At 41.7% G+C, this 24,880-nt stretch overlaps 1 protein-coding gene across 1 annotated transcript in view; it reads left to right on the top strand.

Annotated features, from left to right (window-relative positions):
- LAMA1 (laminin subunit alpha 1) overlaps positions 1–24,880 on the top strand; it is a 167,741-nt gene that overhangs the window by 15,479 nt on the left and 127,382 nt on the right. The window contains exons 2-3 of the mRNA XM_042962825.1: positions 16,430–16,600; positions 16,790–16,902. Of these exons, the coding sequence (XP_042818759.1) occupies positions 16,430–16,600; positions 16,790–16,902 (284 nt within the window). The remainder of the gene's footprint in view (positions 1–16,429; positions 16,601–16,789; positions 16,903–24,880) is intronic.

The following is a 24,880-nucleotide window of genomic DNA, read 5'->3' on the forward strand; positions in this document are numbered from 1 at the left end:
GATAGGAAGTGGATTGAATCTAAAGATGAATTTGGGGAGAATTGCTGTCTGATAGTATTGAGTCTTCCTATCTATGAATAAAAAACATCTCTTCAGGGGTGCCTGGGTGGCTCAGTTGGTTAAGCGTCCAACTCTTGATCTCAGCTCAGGTCTTGATATCAGCGTTGTGAGTCTGAGTCTTGCATTGGGGTCTGAACTGGGCATGAAGTCTACTTAAAAAAAAATGAACCATCTCTTTGTTCATTTAGGTCTTCTTTAATTTCTCTCAGAAATGTTTTGTAGTTTGCAGTGTGTTGGTCTTAAATTTCTTTTGTTAAATTATTTTCTTAAGTATTTTCTTCTTTGCGAATAAAAAAATCTGGGACGTATGGAGAGCTGATCAAGTCCTCCTTTGCACTCATGTTTCTAGGACATCCCTGTTAGGTGTTTGGCTGGTCAGCTCAATGTAGCTTGCACTTCGGGGACTGCAATCACAGGCCAGCAAAACCTCAAGCAATCCCCACTCATTTATATGTTTTCTGTTGAATTTACTATTTTTATGACAACATCATTGTGTTTCCACTCTCTGCTCCAAATGGGGTCAGCCGTCAGTCCCTAGCAGTGAAGCTGCTGATGCGCAGGCTTGCACTGCCCTGGTAATCTACCATGGTGGTGAAGAGCTGGGTAAGGGTTCAGCAGCCCGGGCAGAAGGCTGATCTTGCCCGCTGGTCTTAACCTGAAACCCTGGCAGCTTTTCATAAAGAACAACTCCTCAATTTGTTGTTGGTCTTTGGTTGATTTCAGAGTCCTAAAACAGTTGTTTTTAAACATTTTGTCCAATTACATATTTTTTTTTCGGGGGAGGATTTGTCAACCTCTCTATTGTGCCATTGCCAGAAGTCTCTCTTAAAATGTTTTAACTTTTATAGATTCCTCTCACCACCAGTGAGAGTCCATTTCTTGCTTGCTTGCTTGTTTTTTTTTAAGAGAGAAAGAGAGTGCATGTGCATAAGTGGGAGAAGGGAGAGGGGCAGAGAGAGAGAATCTCAAGCAGGCTCCACGCGGAGCATGTTTTTCCACACCCCTGGGATGATGACTGGAACCGAATTCAAGAGTTGGATACTCAACTGACTTGCCAACCCAGGAGCCCTGAGAGCCCATTTCTATTACCTATCATGCCATTAGCAACCCACTAGTTTTCTGTCCATTTCTGATATACTTCTTGTTAATTAGCAAAATGCTGGTGTCGATGGAGACAGATAACAGAACACTATCTATGACGGGCACCTCTGGAATATGAGCAGTCTTCCTGACTGGAGTACGAGCGGACTACCCCCCAGAGGAACCTCACCAACTTTAACACTAGCTGCAGCTGGGTAGTTTAACCTAAGACACACAAACACACACACACACACACACACACACACGCGCGCGCGCACACACGCACACATGCACACACACACACACACACATGCGCGCGCACACTCACACACACGCACACGCACACATGCACACACACACGCGCGCACACACGCACACACACACGCGCACACACACACACACACACACACACACACAATCACAGTCTTTATACTGAAGTATCTTAAAGTAAATTTCAGATATTAGACCTGTTACCATTTATACTTAAGTAGATGTTCATCGTGAGTCAAACTTCAGTTTAGATCCTCAGTTTGACTAATTGTCAGCCTATGCAAGTGAAAGGGAACTCTGGGAAATGCAATCCCCACGAGGAAATGAACACCACATTTAAAGAAGTGCTGTATTGGCAGCCTGGGAGCGTGGTCCCAGAAGTTGGAAGAAGGGCTAACATTCTCCTGACACAAATGAGGCCCCCTAAACTTACCAACTTCTTTGGAGAGAGAGCCAGAGGTGTGGAGGAAACACAGAGGGAGGTCTGTGCTAAGGTGTGGGAAGGGGAGGGAAGGACCGAGAAGGTAAGGGCTGAGGAAATGGAAAACCGTGTGGACCCTACAAACTTGAGCTTGAACCAAGATACTTAGAATGGGAAACGTGTGTAAGCCACAGTGGAGAGTAAAGATGGGCCATTTGGTTTTTACTCATTTGTTCTAAAAGAAAATGTGCTACAGAAGATGTATATCAATGTGGTTTATTTGAGAGTAGTAGTCTATTAACCCAGAATCTGGGTTCTGGTTTCCTCATTACTAACGTGTGGAAATAAAGTAAATTTTCCTTGCCTGTAATATCATGATAAAATACAATATAGCGAAGAACTTAAAAAATAAAGGGTTAATATGGGGTACCTGGGTGGCTCAGTCAGTTAAGCATCTGACTCTTGATTTCATCTCGGGCCATGATCCCGTGATTCATGAGATTGAGCCCCATGTCAGTCTCTGCACTGAGCGTGGACCCTGCTTGGGGTTCTCTCTCTCCCTCTATCTTTGCCCCTTTCCTGCTCATGCACACACACACTCTCTCTCAAACTAAATAAACTTTTTTCAAAAAAGGGTACTGCTGTAGTGATGAACTGTGTCTCCTTGACCTTCCCTACCTATCTCCACCTGTTTTCTTCACCGGAATGGGGAGCTGGCCCCACCTTCTTTGAATGGCCCTGCCTGTGCCTTCGGAGGTGCTCTTGAAAACTCTTCCTGATCCTTCTGTCACCTAGACCTACATTTTCTCCCGGAAGCTCAAATGCAAGGTTCCAAGGCAGCCAGGGAAGAGATGTCACACTGTCCTCTCCAACCCACCCCTCCCCACCTTGTGCAAAGCCCTCCCCACAGGCCTCTGTGAAAAGACACCTGGTCAGAGTGCCCAGCAACCTGCAGGATTCAGGCTTAGAGGGTGACTCTCCATCAGAGTTAGACCATGCCAAGTAAATATCCTTCTTTTAAATTTAAAAAAAATTGTTTAATGTTTATTTATATTTGATAGAGAGAGAGAGAGACAGAGGTTGAGCAGAGGAGGGGCAGAGGGACACGTAGACACAGAATCTGAAGCAGGCTTCAGGCTCCAAGCTGTCAGCACAGAGCCCGATGCGGAGCTCTAACTCACGAGCAGTGAGATCATGACCTGAGCCGAAGTCAGACGCTTAACTGACTGAGCCACCCAGGCCCCCCTCTTCTTTTAAATTTTAACATTATATTGTAAGCATTTCACTGTGTCTTCAACATATCGTTTGCAATATGACTGAAGCAGGCCAGTGGCAGATTACTCGCATGGAACAGGGCAGAGGAATCAAGCCACTGGTTTGCTTTAATAGATTTCACTGGTTGATGCTCATTTGAACTTTTTTGTTCATCTGTTGTGTCTTCAGTTGGGGAACTCTTGAAGAGTCTGCTTCTCTTTATAGTAAGCCAAAAGCCTTTGTTTAACTGAAGCACCCATTCCCTCTAGAAATAGCTGCTCAGCGTCTCCAAGACGTGAATGCGGGATGGGGAGTGTGGGGTTCTGTTGAAGTAGTGACAGAAAACTGCTGGAGGAAACATGATCTTACTAATTAGTCTTCTGATCTTTATGCCAAGGCTTGGCTGAATTAGCCAACCCCAGAGTGGTATGAGAGCTAGAAACAATCCAAGAGATCATTTAATCTCTTGAATCCAGAACAGCAGCCCCGGAGATGCTCAGCCATGAAGCATCCCAGACCCACCTCAGATCTGCAGTGGGAGTCTGCATTTTTAAGGTGATCTCCAGGTGATCTATGCATGTAAAAGCTGGAGAAGTACTATTGTAATTCTCAACTCCTTTTGCACAGTCCAGTGCAGAATGGCTTTCGAATATCTTGTGCATAGCTAAATTATAATGATCACATTTGCGGATGCTAAGGGTCCTCTTCTGTCTTTTTTTTTTTTTTAACGTCTTTTTATTTTTGAGAGACAGAGAGATAGAACATGAGCAGGGGAGGGGCAGAGAGAGAGGAAGACACGGAATCTGAAGCAGCTTCCAGGCTCTGAACTATCAGCCCAGAGCCTAACGCGGAGCTCAAACCCACAAACTGTGAGATCATGACCTGAGCCCAAGTCAGATGCTTAACCAGCTGAGTCACCCAGGTGCCCTCTCTTCTGTCTTCAATAGCATGGCATTATTAATTCAACCTTAGATCTGGTAACTTTTTTCAGAGTACTGTTTTCGTATTGTGTATACCTATCACAAGGAACCATAATATCTTTTCCACCTTCGCCAAGCTTATCCCATACTTGCAGATGGATTTTGGGGGGGAAAGTGCAGGGTCCTACATTTATCCCTATTAAACTTCTGCTGGTTTTATTTTGGCCACCTGAGAATCCACTCGTTCCACAACCCCACGTATTCATGTCCCATATATGTGATGCCTTTTTATATCAATATCTCAATTAGGATTCATAATGTTAACAAGGAAGCATTGGAAACACAATGTGGAAAACCCAAGTGTCTGCTCTCAGTTCAATATACTTTAGGTTGCTTCTCTTTTTTTCAAGGTAGCTTTTTGGGAAAGTGCACTGCTTCCCCCTTTTCCCCATGAGAATGCTCCTGGGCCATCTTGGGCTTTCCATAGGAAATCAGTTCCTAAGGTGCGCTAGGATAACCCGCAGAGAGTGACCAAATTACCGTGACACAGAGGGAATGGGGGTCTGTAGTAGGTTGGAGGCCAAAAGAAGATAGGGTTTAAGGAAGAGGGAAGGTCAGTTTTGGCAGAAGCTCCTGCAAGGTCAAGTAAACTGAAGGTGAACTGCAGGCAGAGTTGGAAGTTGATGCCCTCGAAAAGGGCATTTTTAGTGACTTCAAGGAACGGAATCCCAGTTCAAGGTGAGTGAAGAACAAATGTGAGGCAAGGAACAGGAGAGACAGTGAATGAAATTCTTATACACATCCTTGACTTAGTAACAGCTTTTTGAAAAAAAAAAAAAGAGAGAAACGATCACCTTAAACATATACATCTATTGAAAGAGGTATGATTTCATCTATTGAAAGAGCCTGATTTCAGAAACAAACAATGGTACTGGACCTGAGAAAACACAGGATTATCAATCCCAGTGAGAATGCTACCAAGATCATGAAAGTCTGTGTACTTTTGATTGGAGTGTTTACTCTGGGTGTTAAATGTATTTGTCTCTGGTTGGTCTCCAAGGTGGGAGGTATCTCAAATGATTTCTTTGTTTGTGAGATGTCCCTGTAGGAATGTACTGGAATAAAAAGAGCTGTAATCTGGTGGATCCAGCCACTTTGGGGTCATCGTACTGGTGTTCAGTTACAGGTGGTGGCTTTGAATGCCAAATGGTTTCATCAAGAGGTACATGGACACTTGTGAGGACAAGCCTCGATTGATGCTACTGCTGGGCCCATGGAGAGTAAGGGCAAAATGAAAATAGGGGGCTCTTTGTTTAAATTCTGAAAACTTTCAGGATGGTTTCACAGAGCATTAAACCAGGGGGGAGGGCACTGATCACACATCCTGGAAGTGACTGGGGGCACATTCCTCAACAGAGTTGCCAAAGTTTTAAAGCAGAAGCAAGGAAAATTTGTATCACAGAGCACAGCAGAGGCAGAAGAAGGAGAAAGAAATAATTAAGACCTCGAAGGGTTTGTAGAAAAGTTGATGGGTTTTGGAAGCATTTGGCTGGTGAGAAAATGTTGCATTAATTGATGTTTTTAGGTATTTAAACAAATGATATAAACCTCGCACACATTATACATGAATAAGCAAAGTATAATGTGACTGCATTTTAATTCAGCAGGCTGGCAATATTGAACTTAAAGGCCATACTTGCTTTTTGACTTTCCTTTCAGTCAGTTCACCCCTGTAAGGATCTGGAAGGAGAGGAGGAGTGGTAGTGCCATTCCAGGGCAGTGGGAACCAGACAGAAGATTTCAAAATATGTGTGTGCGTTGAGGACCTTTTGTGTGTTGCCTAAATGCAATAATGTTTTCCACAGGTATTTAAGTTGCTGCCCTTGGCAGCCAAAGAGAAAAACGCTTCCTGATGAATGAATTCTAGTTTTTGTCTCTGCAACTGAACTATTATGCTGAATCAAAAACCACAATGTCATGGAATATAAGCATTAAACAAGCCTTTGTGGGAGGAGTGGGTGGATCCCGATAAGGTTCTCTTTTCTGCAGAGGATGTTTGTGCCCAGCTGGTTCATTCTGCTTATTTATCTTAACAGTGAAAACCTCTGTCTTTGTCAAGGACACCTTGAGTCCATTGCTATGGAAATGGAACTCAGCAAAACCCTGAGAAGGCCTTTAGCTCACCACCCCCTCTAGTTTTTCTGAGATTAAACGTCTCTTCATCTTCCCATGTGAGACAAAAAAAAGTCAACTGTGTTAAATGCCAAGCTCCCAGGAGTTTGGATTTGACTTTTCCCTCACTGATTATGTAGGGTCTTTCTTTTTCATTCTCCTTCTCTCCGCTCCTCCCCCTCTTTTTCCCCCACTGAGCTGGAAAGGCCTTGGAATCTCTAGAATATCTTGAAGCTTTTCTTTTACTAACAGCCATCAATGATTAAATTGGTGTAGTCCAAAACCCAAGTATTTGCTTTTGAAGGAGGAGGAGCTGTGGGCGGGGAGCCATTTGCCCTGTTTCTGTCTTGAGCTGACAGGGCTCCCAGCCTAGGGAGGACCCCAAGTTGTCTTCATTTAAAAATGCTCCCAAGTGTGAGATTTTCGAGAAAATAAGATAACTGGTCACTTTTGAATAATTCGCATTGGAAGCAAAAGCCCTGTTTAACACTAAGCAAGCAAGGCTTTTGCACATTTCAACATTAGCCATGATGGTATATTATTTCAAAGTTCTGAGAATAACGGTATTTCGTATACAAAACAAGTTCACTTACTAGTGATTAAAATGATTTGTAATTTAGGATAAATAACTTGAAATAGAGTTTCTTTCAATGGTGTGTTCCTGTTGCGAAAGCATGGTTGTAGGTTTCCCGGGGGAAAGGAACAGAAAAGGAAGGAACCAGTTGTTCTAAGGAGCCTCTGACAATTGCTGATAAGTCACAAGTAAAAGTGGGGAAGTAGTTTCACGTGTGCTTATTTTTCATATACACTAATTCATAACCTGCAGGGATGTTTGTGTTGTTTTCTGGAAAAAAAAACATTTAAGGTGAGGTGCATTTTGCCACAACCGGTAAGTAGCCTCCTGAACATATTTTAGGGGTTGGGGATGTGCTACTGTAAGTAATTTCAACTTAAACCCTCTTCACTCTTTCCCCCACTCTTTCACATATGCCCACAGTCCTCAGCATCGGAGAACGTGTCCCTGAAAATAAGCTCCGATGGCAAATGCAAGAAGAAATCACGTGATAACTTTATGAGGGTGGGTTCATTCCCTTGGAGGGAGGAAAGATGTCATGAAAGCTTATGTTGGTTTCCTCAGGGCATCTCATCTCCTGGCCCAGGCAGCCTGGATGACATTAAGGGCTCCTTTTCCACTCAGGGCCCCGGAGCTGGAGGCGGGCGCCATGTCAGGCCCACCTGGTCAGGTCACTTGGGACTTCGCCTGAGCAGGACATTAACTCTTGGCTTGGCCGGGGCTCTTCTCACTCACCTTCACGACCCACCTGGATCAGAAGGGCAGGGAACCTCCTGGCTGCCTTTGTCCAAAGATGGACTAGATGCGGGGGTGAGGAGGTGGGGAAAAGAGACTAAGAGTGACCTATGACACCAGCCCCTGACTCACAACACTTTAGTAGGAGCACTTTCCCATCCTGGCTTCTTGGCCTTTTGGTACCAACGGGTCCCTTTGGCAAAGCCAACGGGCCTATTCTTAGCATGTTTTTAAGTGCATAAAAAGCATACTACAAAGAAAACCAAGTATATTAAAGTATAGCGCTGCTCCTAGGAGTTAGCATGGCTAACTCTTCACGTTTTGTGTAACTGTGCAAACGTCACCTCTTCAGAGACGTCTTCCCTTGTCACCTCCTAGGACAACGAGAGAAGATTGTGATTTACAAATGTGCATTTAACTTACAGGGATTTATGACCACACAGTGTCGCAAAGGCAACATCAGAAGGAACAGTAAGCAAGGAAGAAAGGGAGGAGGGAAGGGGGTCAAGTGTGAATAGAGTGATCAGTCCTGCTCAGCCTTCTGTGCAGTGAGTCCCTGCCTTGGAGAGTCTGGGTTTCTTTCCTCCGTGTGTCATCCATGATGCACATCACTCTGGGCTGAATGTGTCTCTTCTGTTTAAAGGCAGATACTTCTCAGACTCAGTGACCCTGGAAGACAAGCCTGCTATTTCACCTAAAATCAAATCAGAGAAACAGAGACTCAAATACATGAATTATAACCATGTAAGTCTAACTATATTTGAGGAAACTGATATTAGTGGTATCCACTTACAATATGCAAATAATAAGAACAACTCTTTATTGAGCTCCTAATACATTATATTTTACCCATAATCTCATTTAATGCTCACAGAAGTTCCTAGGCGCTGCTCTTCTCCTTGCACAAATAAGGACACTGAGACGTAAAGCCACTCAGCCATGGCCACACAGCTGGCAACTGGTAGACTTATAATTCACATCCATGGTGCTGTGAGACAGAAGTCCATGTTCTTCCTCCTTACCCAAACACTGCCTTTCATAAGTAGTGGTGATTGTAATAGACTTTCCATTCTAATAGAATTGATAGAAAATACATGATTGGAGTGGACGTTTCCATTTTAAGCCTGAACGTGTACAAGTTCGACATTAAACATGCCATATTAAGTAGAACTTAATTGTTTTGGAAAAATTCCACATGATGTAGATTTACACACTGGGGAGTAGGCAAGAGTCCAGGAAGTGCTATTGTCATAGGCATAGATCAGAAGCAAAGCCAGCCTCTGTGAGTTCTCTGACTTATGATCAAGGTTGTATGAAACATCACTTGTTTCTCTCCTTCTCCTCTTGAGAGCCAAAGCTCTGAGGAGTGACTCCCAAAGGAGCAAAAGAAAGCAGAAAGTAGAGAGAGAGAGGGAGAGAAGAGAAGAGAAAGAAGGAAAGAAAGGGAGAGAGAAAGAAAAAGAAAGCCAGTTTATATTTCTTTTGAATTCTTAAAAAAAAATTTTTTTTAACATTTATTTATTTTTTGAGAGACAGAGACAGAGTGTGAGCAGGGAGAGAGGCAGAGAGAGAAGGAGATACAGAATCTGAAGCAGGCTCCAGGCTCTGAGCTGTCAGCACAGAGCCTGATGTGGGGCCTGGAACCCACGAACCATGAGATCATGATCTGAATGCAAGTTGGATGCCTAATCTACTGAGCCATCCAGGTGGCCCTCTTTTTGGTTATTTTATCCAAAATGATAAAAGAATTACCAAATTACTTCTCTTTGCCTTTCTGTACATTGAATGGAGAAAATTTTTTCTTACTTCATTTTCCAAATAGTGAGAAAGAGAATGGTGGACAAATTTACCTGATAATCTATTGAGGTAAAATTCCAGAATCATAATAACTTAGAAAAAAGGGCTCATAAAAATACTCATTTAATAGTTGAAGAAATTGGAATGCCTGGGTGGCTCAGTCAGTTGAGCATCCAACTCTTGGTTTGGCTCAGGTCATGATCTCACAGTTCATGGGATGGAGCCCCATGTTGGACACCGTGCTGACAGTACAGAGCCTGCTTGGGATCCTCTGTGTCCCTTTCTCTCCGCCCCTCCCCCACTTGCACTCTATCTCTCCCACTGTCAAAAATAAATAAACTTAAAAAAAATAGTTGAAGGGGCGCCTGGGTGGCTTAGTTGGTTGAGCATCTGACTTCAGCTCAGGTCATGATCTCATGGTGCGTGGGTTCAAGCCCCGTGTCAGGCTGTATGATGGCAGCTCAGAGCCTGGAGCCTGCTTCAGATTCTGTGTCTCCCTCTCTTTTGACCCTGGCTCATTCATGCTATGTCTCTCTCTGCCTCTTAAAAATGAATAAACATTTTAAAAAAGTAAAAAAAAAAATAGTTGAAGAAATAGAGGCTCTGAGAGGTTGATGTGCCTGAAGACATAAAGGCATGTAGAAATGCAACCAGGAAAAGAGTCTAGATTTAGTCTCCCAGTTCTGTGCACTTAGTAGTGAGAGAGCATTCCTTCCTTCATTTATTTATTCTTCCATTCAGACTTTATTGGGCATTCACATGAGCCAGAGGCAAACTTAGGGCAAGTAGGATATGGTTCTACCCGAAAGTAACCCACAGATTGATCAGAGTTGTTTTTATTTTTCAGAGAATGGATAGTGAGGGGAGAAAAATGGGAGGGGGATGGGAACTGGTGTAAATGCTAAGTGCAGATGGGAACAGGACAAAAGAAGAACATCTATATTAGCCTGGGATTCAGGAAAGATCAGAGCTTAGCTTGAAGGGTGAGTAGGGCCTGAGGGGTTATATGAAATACGCAAAGGGAAGGAAATTGAAATTGATTTGAAAACTAACAAGAGGAGCTGGGAAAGGATTTTAGACCTGCCTTTGCCTGGGTACACACCCTCATCCATCTGCCTGGATTATCCCTAACTGCATTTCTTGTTCTAGACTCTCTCCTCTAATATGTTTTAAAATATTGCTGCATTTTAAATATTATTCTTACTAGAATCTGTGAGTAGATGCCTGTTTTTCCCTCCTGATTGTGAGAGCCCCAGGGTTAGGAACAGCCCAGATCTGGCATCCTGGTGTCTCAGAGGGGGTGCCTGCCTTAGTGCTTTGATCCTAAGAGATTCTCACGGAAAGTTTATTGAACTTAACCTAACATCCTCACCTGCTTCTTTGGACTCATGTGGATACATTACTAAAAGTGAAATCATCATCTCCCTAAAATTCAAGTCATTAGAATACTTTAATACTATTAACCTGGATATTAAGCTATTAGAATACATTGATGTTATTATCCTGGAATAGTGATAGATCCTTCCAGAATTTTTCTCTGAATGATTCCATTTGTAGTTGTTAGAGGTGCTGTTTTTATTGGTCAACCAGGCAACTACCATGATTCAAAGAGTGCTGGCACACAGGGTAGTTTCTTTCTTTTTTTAATTAAAAAAAATTTTTTTTTAAATATATATTTTTGAGAGAGAGACAGAGACGGAACATGAGCAGGGGAGGGGCAGAGAGAGAGGGAGACACAGAATCAGAAGCAGACTCCAGGCTCCGAGCTGTCAGCACAAAGCCTGATGTGAGGCTCAAACCCATGAACCACAAGATCATGACCTAAACCGAACATGGATGCTTAACCAATTGAACCACCCAGGCTCCCCAGAGTGGTTTATTTCTAATACTAGCCTTCTCTAATTTACTTATTTATAGAAGTTTACTTGGGTAAATGGGTGAGTTTAGAGTAAATGGAGAACAAAATGGATTTGAATTTAAAAAAAAAAATCACAAATTTCTTAATTCATGAACTTACATTCTTATTTTTCCAAATTTCTCCATTATCGAATAAATAGCTTTGATTATTTTTTCAAAATAAAAACTCCTGACAGCAAAAGCCACTTTGATTATTCAACCCCATAAAATTTTCATAATTTTTAATTCCATTCTGGGGAAGAAAAGGATCTGAAATTATTGCCCTAGACTCCTTAACTAAGAATTGCAGATCATTTTCTTTTCAGGATATCACATTGGTTTTGAGTATGGATTAGTATAGCATCATATACTAGCATTATATAGAACTCAAAACTATTTTTTTCTTTTTCCAAAGCAGAGAACAAACCTCACTGGAAAAACTCATGCTTTTCTTACACACAAATGCATTAAGGCCCTCAACCCCCGACCCTGAATCATTTGAGAAATATTGAAAAAGATGTTGCAATTAGCTTCAGGGTAGTCAGCATTTTAGATACTCCGGTTTTAAGGCAGCAACAATATTTGCTGCTGAGAAAAACATCTAGAAACTTCTAACAATGAATTATTAAGCTATCGGGAAGTCTCTCAGATCAAAACTTGGGTAATTATATGTAGTAGCATTGTTGCCTGCCAGCTTGTGGCAGTTGTTTTTATTTTTATTTTTTACCTCATATTAATAAGGGAATTTCCATTAGATTGACAAGTCCTAAAATGCATTTAAGAAAGCCATATGTACTCAGGCTGTGAGGAAAGGGAATTAAAAAAAAAAAAAAACACTGGTGAATGAGAAGGAATTTATTTCATGCTCAGTGGAGTTTGGCTTTATATTAGCTACTGGCTAAATACACACATAGAGAAATGATTCCATTGTGTGTCCCATTGAATGAGAGAAAAATACAGATTAGTATTACAGGAACGCTAACTAAAGTAAATAATGTCTCTCAACAAAAATGTATAGTCTAATTTATTAAGTCCATGGCTAGGTAATGGGAAAACTGTGTAACACACGTATTCTACTGTAGCCTTCATTCTGCCTTTGATTTTTATGCATAAAATCAAACGTGTGCTCTTGCTAAATTCTTGATCCCGAGGCCCTTTCTTACCCTTTGATTTCCTGTCCCTCCTCCAACTTGAAGCTTGGGTAGTTTCCCTTTACTGAGGTATTTCAGTGGTCTTTGAAATGATTCAGCAACCTGAGGTGTTTAAAAAAAAAAAAAAATTTTTTTTTAAAGTAGGCTCTGCACCCAGCATGGAACCCAAAACGGGGTCTGAACCCACAACCCTGAGATCAAGACCTGAGCTGAGATCAAGAGTCAGGATGCCTAACCAACTGAGCTGCCCAGGCGCCGCTTAAAACAATTATTTTTAACACATGCTTTTTCTAGTGTGTATTCCTTTTTTTCTTCTTCTAGCAGATGCGGTCATATGCAATAGGGAACAGTAATTATTTTATAACTGTGAAGTGAAAGTAAATGTATTCATGCAAGGAATAATGTTTAGTGAATCGTTTTTGTTTTTTTTTTTCTTCAAACATTAGTTTATCTGAGAAGAAAGATTAGTTTTAGTGAAAGACAGCCAGGATGTTTTTATGGCACTAAAACGATTTAAAGGTTTTTCTACTCAAGCATACTAATGAAGGAATTTCTTTTTCTTGTATTGAAAGTGTATGCATGATACCAGCAAGGTAAGGACATACAGAAATTCTTTAAACCTATCTAGTACAGGGGCACCTGGGTGGCTCAGTCAGTTAAGCGTCCAACTCGACTTCAGCTGAGGTCATGATTTCACCATTTCATTAGTTCGAGCCCCACATTAGGCTCTGTGCTGAAAGCTTAGAGCCTCCTTGAGATTTTCTCTCTCTCTCTCTCTCTCTCTCTCTCTCTCTCTCTCTCTGCCCCTCCCCTGCTCAAGCTGTCTCTTTCTGTCTCACAAATAAATAAATAAGCATGAAAAAAATTTAAAGCCTATCTAGTACAAAGAACTACCTGATGCTGATTACTATAATTGAGATACTATTCAACCAAATTCTGTTCAGTTTACCTTCACGAGGTTTGCGCTTCTTTGCATCAGTGACTTGGAGCAGGGACTTCTGAGTACAGAGAGCATGTGCCCTCACCACTCCTAGCTGCCCCCTGTAACTCAAGGCCACCAAGGTTCTCCAGAGTGGGAGGGGCCCCTGGGCAGGAAGCGGGGAGTTCTCTTGATGTGGAGCACTTCTGGGGGGGGTGGTGAAGAAGTGGGAGCACTTGCTAAGTCAACATGTGAAGTATTTGTCGATAGAGAAATGCATCGCTAAATCGGTTCCCATGACCTTGGTTTCTTTTTCTTGCTTGGCTAATCTGTGCCAAGGGAATGGATAGAGTTGATTGTACTGCAGATCTAAACGCATACATGTGGTATAGAGCCAGAAAAATATCGTTTTAGCTCTAGGGATAAAACACCAGTGTTTAAAATCATATTTTATTCTTTTTCTTATCTTTGTTTGTTTAGAGAGTGCAAAAGCAGGGGAGAGGGTCAGAGAGAGAGGGGGGGAGAGAGAATCTGAAGCGGGCTCCGTGCTCAGCATGGAGCCCGACTTGGGGCTCAATCCCATGACTGTGAGATCACGACCTGAACCGCAATCAAGAGTCAGACACTTAACTGACTGAGCCACCCAGGGACCCCAAACCATATTGTATTTTAAATGATTGTCTCCTATGATACATTCAAACCAGATTACTAGAATGGTAATTCTAATGGTAATCTCCTAAAGGATGGAGAAAATTAGTATTTACCTCAGCACCAAACAGAATAAATATCAGCTCCTCCTACCATGTAAATACCACACGCAAGAATCTGGTTTAGGAACCAGATCAGTACATAAAATGTAAGTGTCTAACTACTGGTGGATAAAAATAATACTTTAGGGAACTGCATAATTACACATAACAATTCATCAGTTTCTTCACAAAGCCTTTTTAATTAAAAAAGAATCCCCTTTAAAGGAATATGACAAAAATAACCAACTTTAAGTTCACAGTGAAAAAATATATAATATATTAAATATTGTATAGGATATAAGTGTGCATTGTGTTTCACAATTAGGAGTAATGATCTGGAACACAAACAAACATTCAATAACTATTTTCTATTGAGAGGCTAAGGGCCTCTTGACTTGAACAAGGTCATTCTCCTGGGATAGAACACTATTGATAGGTAGTTCTGTTTTATGTGGCATCTTTTTTTTTAAAATTTATCTTTAAGTTTATTTATTTATTTTTGAGAGTGAGAGAGAGAGAGAGCAAGCAGGGGAGGGCAGAGAGAGAGGGAGGCATAGAATTCAAAGCAGACTTCCGGCTCTGAGCTGTTAGCATAAAGCCTGACGTTGGGCTTGAACTCATGAACTGCGAGATCACGACCTGAGCCAAAGCCAGATGCTCAACTGTCTGAGCCACCCAGATGCCCCTGTGGCATCTATTTTTTAAATAGATGCATAGTACTTTTTTTTAATGCAGTAACCCTTACCAAAAACACCATTTGAGTTTTGTAATTTCAGTGATTACAATATCTATATTAGAAAAGCTCATTGAAAACATTAGGCACTACCTAAACAATAAAAATTGAACACATGAATTCCTTCTATATTACTAAGATTATATTGTGCTTTTTCAGATTTTACTGGAAAAGAAACACTGCAGAGAAAACATTGACTCTTTGTTCTTTATAAAGAAAACATTATCTCCTGTGATCTGAGATCAACCTCGAGTAAATTAGAGAAACCCCCCTTAGCTAACACCCCCCTGCCCCCTCACTGAAGTTTTGTGTCTCAGTACACAAAATCATTTAGGTAGAATGCCTCTTCAGTGTCCTGTACACCATTGTTTCTCGATCTTTATGGAATCTTCACTGCTCTTATCTTCTTTTAACAAGATACAGCCAAGTTTCCAAAGACCCTAAAGCAATTCTGCCTCCCACAGTCATCCAAAAATTGTTTTCTGAATAGTTTGGACCAGTTGTTTAAAGATAAAAATCACTCAAGACAAAAAGGAGTGTACAAAGGCAAAGATTATTACTGAACTGAAGAGAATTTTGAAACCTGGATCATAGTGTTGTAAACTCTTATTCACCAACAAAAATAGGCAGTAAAGAAAAAGGAGAAGGCGGGGAAAATCCTAGATGATTACGGGAAAGACCAGGGAAGTTCTGGCAGAGGCAGCGGGAACAAGGCGGACAGAGAATGGGTGCCCTTCTTTTAAGTGAAAGGTGTTTGAATTTCATTGGCAGATACATGCATTGGATCATTTGAAACTTGTCTTGACACCTATTTTCCCAACATTTTATTGTGAAGATTTTCAATCAGAGAAGTGGAAAGAATTGTACGATGAACACCTCTCCTCCCACCCAGATCCTACAATGAACATTTCACTCTTTCTCTACCACCTGTATTCCATCCCTGTCCATCAACCCAGCTCATTTTTGGTGCATTTCAAAGTGAGTTTAGATATCAGTATGCTTTGGTCCTAAACTTTTTTTTAATAAACTTTATTTATTTATTTTGAAAGAGACAGAGACGGCATGAGTGGGGGAGGAGCAGAGAGAGAGAGAGAGAGAGAGAGAGAGAGAGAGAGAGAATCCCAAGCAGGATCCATGTGATCAGTGCACAGAGCCCACCTTGGGGGCTCGAGCTCACAAAACCGTGAGATCATGATCTGAGCCAAAACCAAAAGTTGGACGCTCAACCGACTGAGTCACCCAGGCACCCCTGCTCTTAAACTTTTAAGCACGTACGTCAATATTTGTTTGATTCTTTTTTGTTTTTCAGGAAAGGTGTACATACAGTGAAATACTCAAACCTACCCACATTGTAGACTTGTGCCTTCTGTGATTTTTCATGACAGCACGTCTGTGTAATCCAAACCTTTATCGAGATGTAGAATGTAACATTACCCCCCGAAGCTCCCTCATGTCGCCCCCCCATCAATTCCCACCCCCTGCAACTGCCTGTTCCGATTGTTTCCTCATAGATGAATTTTGCCTGTCCTAGAATTTCATATAATTGAATCCGCTGTATGTGCTGCCCGGTGTAAGGCTTCCTTCCCTCAGCACACAGACTTCAAAATCTCTTTTTGAGTCACCTGCAGAGTGAGGTGAAGTAATCCCATTCGTTCGATTTCAAGTGGCTGAGCTGACTTGGTGAATCCTGACTTTCAGGGCTGTTTCCTGCCATTCTCAATCTTGCCAGCAACGCGCACATCAGCACCAACGCCACCTGTGGGGAGCGGGGGCCCGAGATGTCCTGCAAGCTTGTGGAGCACGTGCCCGGCCGACCCGTGCGCAACGCACAGTGCCGGATCTGCGACGCGGACAGCGCCAACCCCAAAGGCAAGTGTCGCTCCTATTCGGAAGTGCCCATGGGGACTGGTGCCTCTAGAAATGATGACTGAAGGCTTCTGTTAGGAGTCACGAACATTGTGTTCACCTTCACTGCCGCTCATGTCCACTAGCCTTGCCATTGGGAAGTCAAAAACTTTAAAGAGCTGAGAGGAACGCCTATATTTTTTCTTTTCGCAGAACGCCACCCAATATCCCATGCAATCGATGGGACCAACAACTGGTGGCAAAGCCCCAGTATTCAAAACGGGAGAGAATATCACTGGGTCACAATCACTCTGGACTTAAGACAGGTAGGTCGGGCCAGAAGCACTGGAGGATGTCTATGGATTGCTGAGTTGTGCTCCCAATGCCCTTCCAGAAAGTCTGGCTTGTGTCTGAGCATGTTTACATTCTGGTCAGACTGTTTTCCACCAGGTGAATTCAAGTGATACACAGAAGTAGTCTATTTCTCGTCGCATTTATCATTCCCAGGTATCTGCGAGAATATGGGTGAAATTGTGTCCACGTGGTTTGGTGTTCTTGGAATCTGGGTGAGCGGGGCACGCTCACCTGTTTGGGATACCATATCAAGCTGTGTGCTACATGTCGTCAGACACCCTGGGGGTGAGGGGACAAAACGCAGAGTTCCTTTTGAGGTTATTGGCTTACTATTATCACTGTGCAAAGGTATTGCATAAGGGTTGTATGTAGAAAATAAGGCTAGGAAACCAAAGGGATGATGTGACTCCTGTTGGCCATGCTCCGGCCCTGTCATGCCGTCGGTGAGTCCCAGAGTAATGGATTGTCCTCACTTCTGTGAGCAAGCCTTCAGTACGAGTTGGGAAAGACAAGGTATAAATGGCTCCAGCCACGCCCGTATCTTCTTGCTTTGCTTCAAGACCACATAGGAGAATGGAGAAAAATATGATACGGGTCTTGGTTGTCCCAATGTTTCTGGGAAAGGGAAGGAAAAGGAAAGAAATCTGAGAGGAAGGAATGAAAGAGAGATGGCAGGTGTTTTGGGCTGTTGTCAAAATCTCGAAGTTGAGGTCTCCAGAAAAGCCATTACATGACATTCTTATTTATTTCCATTTAATTTCTCTTACATTAGAACTCATCAATATCACATTAACTGTAAGCTCAAAGAGACAAATCATTGAAATATGCACTGCAGGGTTGAAATAGGAGTTGTGAAAATTTAATGACAAATAATTATAATTCTTTGAACAAGTATTAGTTTTGGGTTTTTTTAAATGTTTATTTACTTACTTTGATAGAGAGAGAGTGTACCCATGCGTGAGTAGGGGAGGGGCAGAGAGAGGACAGAGAGAATCCTCAGCAGGCTCCGTGCTGTCAGCGCAGAGCCCAGTGCGGGGCTCAATCTCATGACTGTGAGATCATCGCCTGAGCCGAAATCAAGAGTCGACCACTCGAACGTCCAGACCACTCAGGTGCCCCAAATAAGTAATAGTTTTTGAAATGTGTAGGCGTTTAAGTAGAAGACAAGGTGATGGTGTGTATATTCACATACAAGGAACTTTTGTATTATTTCTAATGTATCTGAGTTCTTCTGGGAACCCTTGGGTTCTTCTACTTGGGTTCCTTCCACCATAAGGAATACATTCAAGTGGAATTAGCAGGGCCTATTAGAAAATGTATTATTTCTAATAATAACAGTAAATAAAGTAGCAAAAGGTGAGGCTCAGGAGATTTTTCCCCATGTTTAGGTTCATAGTATTTCAGTAAAATAACACTTTCAGTTGTTTTCAGCCGTATGTCTTGCGTTATTATGTCATGTCTTAATATTTGTAAACCTCCCTAAAGCAAAAGAGAAAAGAACCCCCATTTTGGCCTGGCCTGTTTTTATTTCAATGGTGAGAAATTGAATCTCTTCCTCTACTGCAGGAGATCTTGGTTTTCCCATCGCCTTTTCAGTTTGTTTTCTATCTTCAAGGGGAAAAACACAGCCGTTTTCACCATCAGAAACGTGATAGTATATGTAGTGTAGGGGCAAACTAACAGCTGGACATTTTACTTTTGGATTTCAGATCCGTGTTAGACTGTCATTTATCGTGCAATGTGTCACATTTGATTTCACTCTGAATGGATCTCTTTTGCTTTAGGTTGAGCTGAGTTGGCTTGAGGAATTCAAGGGGGCTCATCAGTTTTAGGTCTTTAAAGCATATTTCAAAAATAGGCATGTTTACATAGTTATAGACCTCTAGGTAATTTCTAGTGCTTTTTAGATAAATTTCCAAATTAAGATTACTTAAACTAGTTGGTACTCAGAAATGTCTTTACCTTTTTTCTTAATTTATTTTTTATTTAAAACATTTTTTTAAATCATTTATTTATTTTTGAGAGACAGAGAGAGGCAGAGCATGAGCAGGGGAGGGGTGGAGAGAGAGAGAGAGAGAGAGAGAGAGAGAGAGAGAATCTGAAGCAGGCTCCAGGCTCTGAGCTGTTTGTTAGCACAGAGTCCAACGCGGGGCTCGAGCTTACGAACTGCGAGACCATGACCTGAGCTGAAGTTGGACGCTCAACCGACTGAGCCACCCAGGCGCCCCTCTTTATCATTTTTAGACAGTGTAAAATTTTTGTCATGCTCTCAGTTTTTTAAAAAGTGCATTATGCAAGTCTCTCTCAGATTTATTTATTTATTGAGCCTTTTTATTATGAACATTTTTTAATATGTAGAAAGCATATTACAGTAAGCATGCACATACCCACCCCTGAGCCTCAGAGATTGTTAAACATTCTGCAATCTTGATTTCAGCTTCCCAGTTTCCAGGTGAATGGCAGTCATGATGATATTGTACCAATACAATATTTTCTGTAGCTTCAAAAACTTAAGAGATTTGTCCTGAAGAGACACCATGCCATTTGCAGCCCTAACAAAATTAAGAGCAATTCCCTAATAACTATTTTACCATCTGTGTCGAACTTTCCCCGTTTATCCAACAATGTCTTCTGTAGCTCTTTTTCCTTTTCAAACCAGGATCCATTAAAACCACTCCTCACATTTGATTGTTAGACTTCTTAAATCTCTTCTAATCTGAATTGCTCTCCACTGATTTTTAATTTTTTTAATTTTTAATTTTATTTTTTTAATGTTTATTTTTGAAAGAGAGACAGCACAAGCTGGAGTCAGGCAGAGAGAGAGAGAGAGAGAGAGAGAGAGAGAGAGAGAGAGAGGATCCAAAGCAGGCTCTATGCTGTCAGTGCAGAGCCCCATGCAGGGCTTGAACTCAGGAACAGCCAGATGAGGACCTCAGTGGAGGGAAGGAGAGAGGGAAGGAGGGAGGGAAGAAGGAAAGAAGGAAGGAAGAAAAAGAAAGCTTAAGATTCACTTTAACAAATGTTAATCCTAACATATATGTGAGTAGTCTACATAACAAACTACTTCCTGCTCACTATCAAGTGACTTCGGAGCTTGGTCTTCAGCACTATACCCTTGAATTGAGTCAGAGATCTTTTGTGACAACTTAAAATTTTAAAGAAGTCATTCTGAGTGAGAGAACTAGCATGCGCATTTGATGGATCTTTTTTTAATTTTAATTTTTTTCAGTGTTTATTATTTATTTTTGAGAGAGAGAGACAGAGACAGAGCATGGGCAGGAGAGGGGCAGAGAGAGAGGGAGACACAGAATCCGAAGCAGGCTCCAGGCTCTGAGCTGTCAGCACAGAGCCCGACGCAGGACTCGAACCCACAACTGCAAGGTCATGACCTGAGCCGAAGTCGGACGCTTAACCAACTGAGCCACCCAGGCACACCATTTGATGTATCTTGAATGTAATGCTTGTCAGCATTTTTTTAGGCCCTGCTGATTCCACTTGAATGTATTCCTTATGGTAGAAGGAACCCAAGTAGAAGAACCCAAGGATTTCCAGTTTGAGACCCACTACTTTCAAAGTTTAGACATCAGGCAGAATCTTTCATCAATAGGGAAATTCGAAAATCCAAACCACGGTGAGATACCACTTTGCACCCACTGACATGGCTGTTACCAAAAATACAACAGGAAATAACGAGGGTTGGTGAGGGTGCAGAGACACTGAAATCGTGGTCCATTGCTGGGGGGAATATAAAATGGTACAGTGTGGTGGAACACAGTGTAGTGGTCCCTCAAAAAGTTACACAGAGAATTTGCACATGCTCCAGCAATTCTCTTCTAGATATATCCCCAAAAGAACAGAAAGCAGGAATTCAAGGAGATACTTGCACACCCATGTTCATAGCAGCATTATTCATAATAGCCAGAAGGTGGATGTAACCCCAGTGCCTGTCAGTAACTGAATGAATAAACGAAGTATGGTACGTAAATAGAATGGAATATAATTCTGCCTTCAAAAGAAAGCAAATTCTTTTTTTTTTTTTTTTGGCATTAACTTCAGTATTTATTATTTTTTAGAGACTATTTATTTATTTATTTATTTTTTCAATATATGAAATTTATTGCCAAATTGGTTTCCATACAACACCCAGTGCTCATCCCAAAAGGTGCCCTCCTCAATACCCATCACCCACCCTCCCCTCCCTCCCTCCCTCCCCCCATCAACCCTCAGTTTGTTCTCAGTTTTTAAGAGTCTCTTATGCTTTGGCTCTCTCCCACTCTAACCTCTTTGTTTTTTTTTTTTTTCCCTTCCCCTCCCCCATGGGTTTCTGTTAAGTTTCTCAGGATCCACATAAAAGTGAAAACATATGGTATCTGTCTTTCTCTGTATCGCTTATTTCACTTAGCATCACACTCTCCAGTTCCATCCACGTTGCTACAAAGGGCCATATTTCATTCTTTCTCATTGCCACGTAGTACTCCATTGTGTATATAAACCACAATTTCTTTATCCATTCATCAGTCGATGGACATTTAGGCTCTTTCCATAATTTGGCTATTGTTGAGAGTGCTGCTATAAACATTGGGGTACAAGTGCCCCTATGCATCAGTACTCCTGTATCCCTTGGGTAAATTCCTAGCAGTGCTATTGCTGGGTCATAGGGTAGATCTATTTTTAATTTTTTGAGGCCTCCACACTGTTTTCCAGAGTGGCTGCACCAGTTTGCATTCCCACCAGCAGTGCAAGAGGGTCCCCGTTTCTCCACATCCTCTCCAGCATCTATAGTCTCCTGATTTGTTCATTTTGGCCACTCTGACTGGCGTGAGGTGATATCTGAGTGTGGTTTTGATTTGTATTTCCCTGATGAGGAGCGACGTTGAGCATCTTTTCATGTGCCTGTTGGCCATCCAGGTGTCTTCTTTAGAGAAGTGTCTATTCATGTTTCCTGCCCATTTCTTCACTGGGTTATTTGTTTTTCGGGTGTGGAGTTTGGTGAGCTAAAAGAAAGCAAATTCCGATACATGCAGCAACATGGATGAACCTTGAAAACATGCTAAGTGAAATAAACCAAACACAGAAGGACAAATACTGCATGACTCTACTTCTTTCTTTTTTCTTTTTGAGAGAAGAGAGAGAGAGAGAAAGAGTATGAGCGGGGGAGGGGCAGAGAGAGAGGGAGACACAGAACTGGATGCAGGCTCCAGGCTCTGAGCTGTCAGCACAGACCCTGATGCGGGGCTCGAACTCACAAACTGCGAGATCATGACCTGAACCGAAGTCGGACACTCAACCAATTGAGCCACCCAGGCACCCTGCATGACTCTACTTCTATGCAGCACCAGAGTGGTTCTCTCTCTAGAGAGAGAGAAAGTAGAATGATGTCTGCCAGAGCTGAGGGGAGGAGGGACTGAGGAGTCAGTGTTTCAAGGGTGCAGGCTTTCAGTTTGGGAAGGTGAAAAAGTTCTCAAGGTGGGTGGTGGAGGTGGCTGCACAACAATGTGAACGTACTTCGTGCCAATGGACCGCACACTTAAAATGGCTACAATGGTCATTTTTTATGTTATGTATATTTTACTACAACTTTTGAAAGTTGGTATACTGTGAAATACATGCTGTTTTGTATCAGCTGGGTCCATCCAATCAGGAAATCAGAAACCACACCGGTTATTTACAGGGATGTATCTAGCACGAGGAACAGGTTAAACAGTGTTGGAGGACTGGGGAAGAGAGTACCAAGGGAACTCGGGGATGCTAATGGCTGAAGGGGAACCAGGGGAGGCGACTGGGTTATTGGCATCTAGAGGCGTGGGGGAGGCTGCCTTCCAGTCTTCTGGCCTCCTACTATTACCTCCACGCAAAGCCCCCCAAAGCAGAGTATAGAAGGATGGATTTGCAGTTGCATTGCAACCAGCACAGATACTGTCTTCTCAATAGGTCATCACTTGTGCCATTGCAACCATGTAAACACAGAGACACGGCCTTGAACCCTGGAACGGTAGTTTCACCATGGTTGGCCAGATCCTGAATATGCTTATAGTAAGTTTTTAGATCAGCTTTGGAATAAAAATGCAAAATTTGGAATTTTCATGGGCAAACCATGGAGTGCCTTTTGATACATTGACAGACTGGGTGTGTCCTTAGATCTTGGCTTAGAGACCATACAGGGTGATACCTTGGTACCGTGACTTTAAGAAGGACAGTGGTGGAGGAAAAGTGAGGCAGTTCCTTTGTTTATATATGTATTTATTGTTACTTCTTGATTGTGTGGTGCCATGGAGATGTGTAAAGTGTAACTGGGCACTATGCTTTCATAATTTACAAAGTAGAAGTTCACAGCATTGAGGATGAAATGTTGTTCCTAGTCAAGCACCTGACAAACTCCACACACTAAATAAATGTGGGCTTCCTTTCCTTCTGCCATATTTGTAGTCCACAAGTGACTTTGAAGTCCCAAAGATCTTTAGATATCACCAAAAAAAGGTTAACCAAGAACTTGATATAATCTGGTTGGAGTTAGCTAGTAGAAGGTTGAAGGATGCAATTATGCAGATGTTGAGAAATACATTCATAATTCAAAAATGATTTTTTTCCTAGTTAGAAAAGTACGTGGCCTCATGGTAGAAAAATTAGAAGGTTCAGGTAAGTGTAAAGAGGCAGAAAACCTTATAATCCCTTCACTCCAAAGCAACCAAAATAACATCAGCATATTGCTTTTAGGCTTTTGCATGGATTTCTGTGTATTTAATAATGCTGCAATAATGCTATCATGTATAACAGATTTATTATGGGTGTTACATCATCGAATCCTCATACTCACACTATGAGTTTGGTCTTATTATGATCTCCTTTTGACAAATGACAGAACTGAGACTTAGGGAGTTCAGGTAACTTGCTCAAGAGTAGAACTCACTGGGGTTCAGGAGCCTGGGCTCTGTCTTCATCAATGGGCAATACGATCCCTTCAGCTGAAACTTTTGACATATATGTTTGTGTCCTGATGTTTTATTAACTTTGTAGCATTTCCCAACATAGCTAAAACTCATTATTAATAATTTTTGAAAGTACATTAATATTCTTCTACATGGTTTACCCATTACTTGCGTAAGAATCCCCATGCCTGACATTTTAGTTATTTTCTGTTATGGGTAATAACTGGGTTAAAAAAAAGAGTTTGATCTCCTATGTATGCCAATGAAGTAATACAGTGAATACAAATCAGTTTCAAGGTTCATACTGCAAGTTTGTGTTTAGTTTTATTTTGATGATCCCATTAAAAAGGAATATTTATTGGCTATATGTGTATAGGAATCTATACATATACCTTGTATATGAACATATATGTATTTTACATATATATATGATATGTATGTGTAGGACTTACACAGTTGACCCTTAGACAGTGTGGGGGTTAGGGGTACTGACCACCTGTGCAGTTGAAAATTCATGTATAAGTCAACTACTGACCTGCTGTTGACTGGAAGCCTTATCGATAACATATAGAATTTAGAATCATACAGAACTTATAAAAATATATAATATAGAATTATATACAGTAGGTATAGAATCTATATATGGCATATTAAATCTATACATGTATATATTGTATACATATAATCTATGTATTGTGTACTTATATACAATGAATATATATAGGAATCTATATTTGTATACATACTAACATAAGTATAGGTTATAGACTACAAAGCATTTTTTTCTTCATCCATATTAGTTTATCTGCTCTCCCCAAAAGTCCTGGAATACAGATGGTCTCTTTGGAGGTAAGCACATTGCAGCACAGAGCGGTTCACTGGCTCACCCAGGGTTAAGTGGCTGTATGTGCTGAAGCTGGGATTGGAAATCGGGACTTCTGGTTCCTTCCACACTGTGCTACTGTCTCACCTCATTTGTTCCTGGTCTCCTATCACTGTTTTCCTATTACGGGGAGACTGGCTG

Source organism: Panthera tigris, chromosome D3 (assembly GCF_018350195.1).
Source record: "Panthera tigris isolate Pti1 chromosome D3, P.tigris_Pti1_mat1.1, whole genome shotgun sequence".
In the NCBI taxonomy this organism is placed as follows: Eukaryota; Metazoa; Chordata; class Mammalia; order Carnivora; family Felidae; genus Panthera; species Panthera tigris.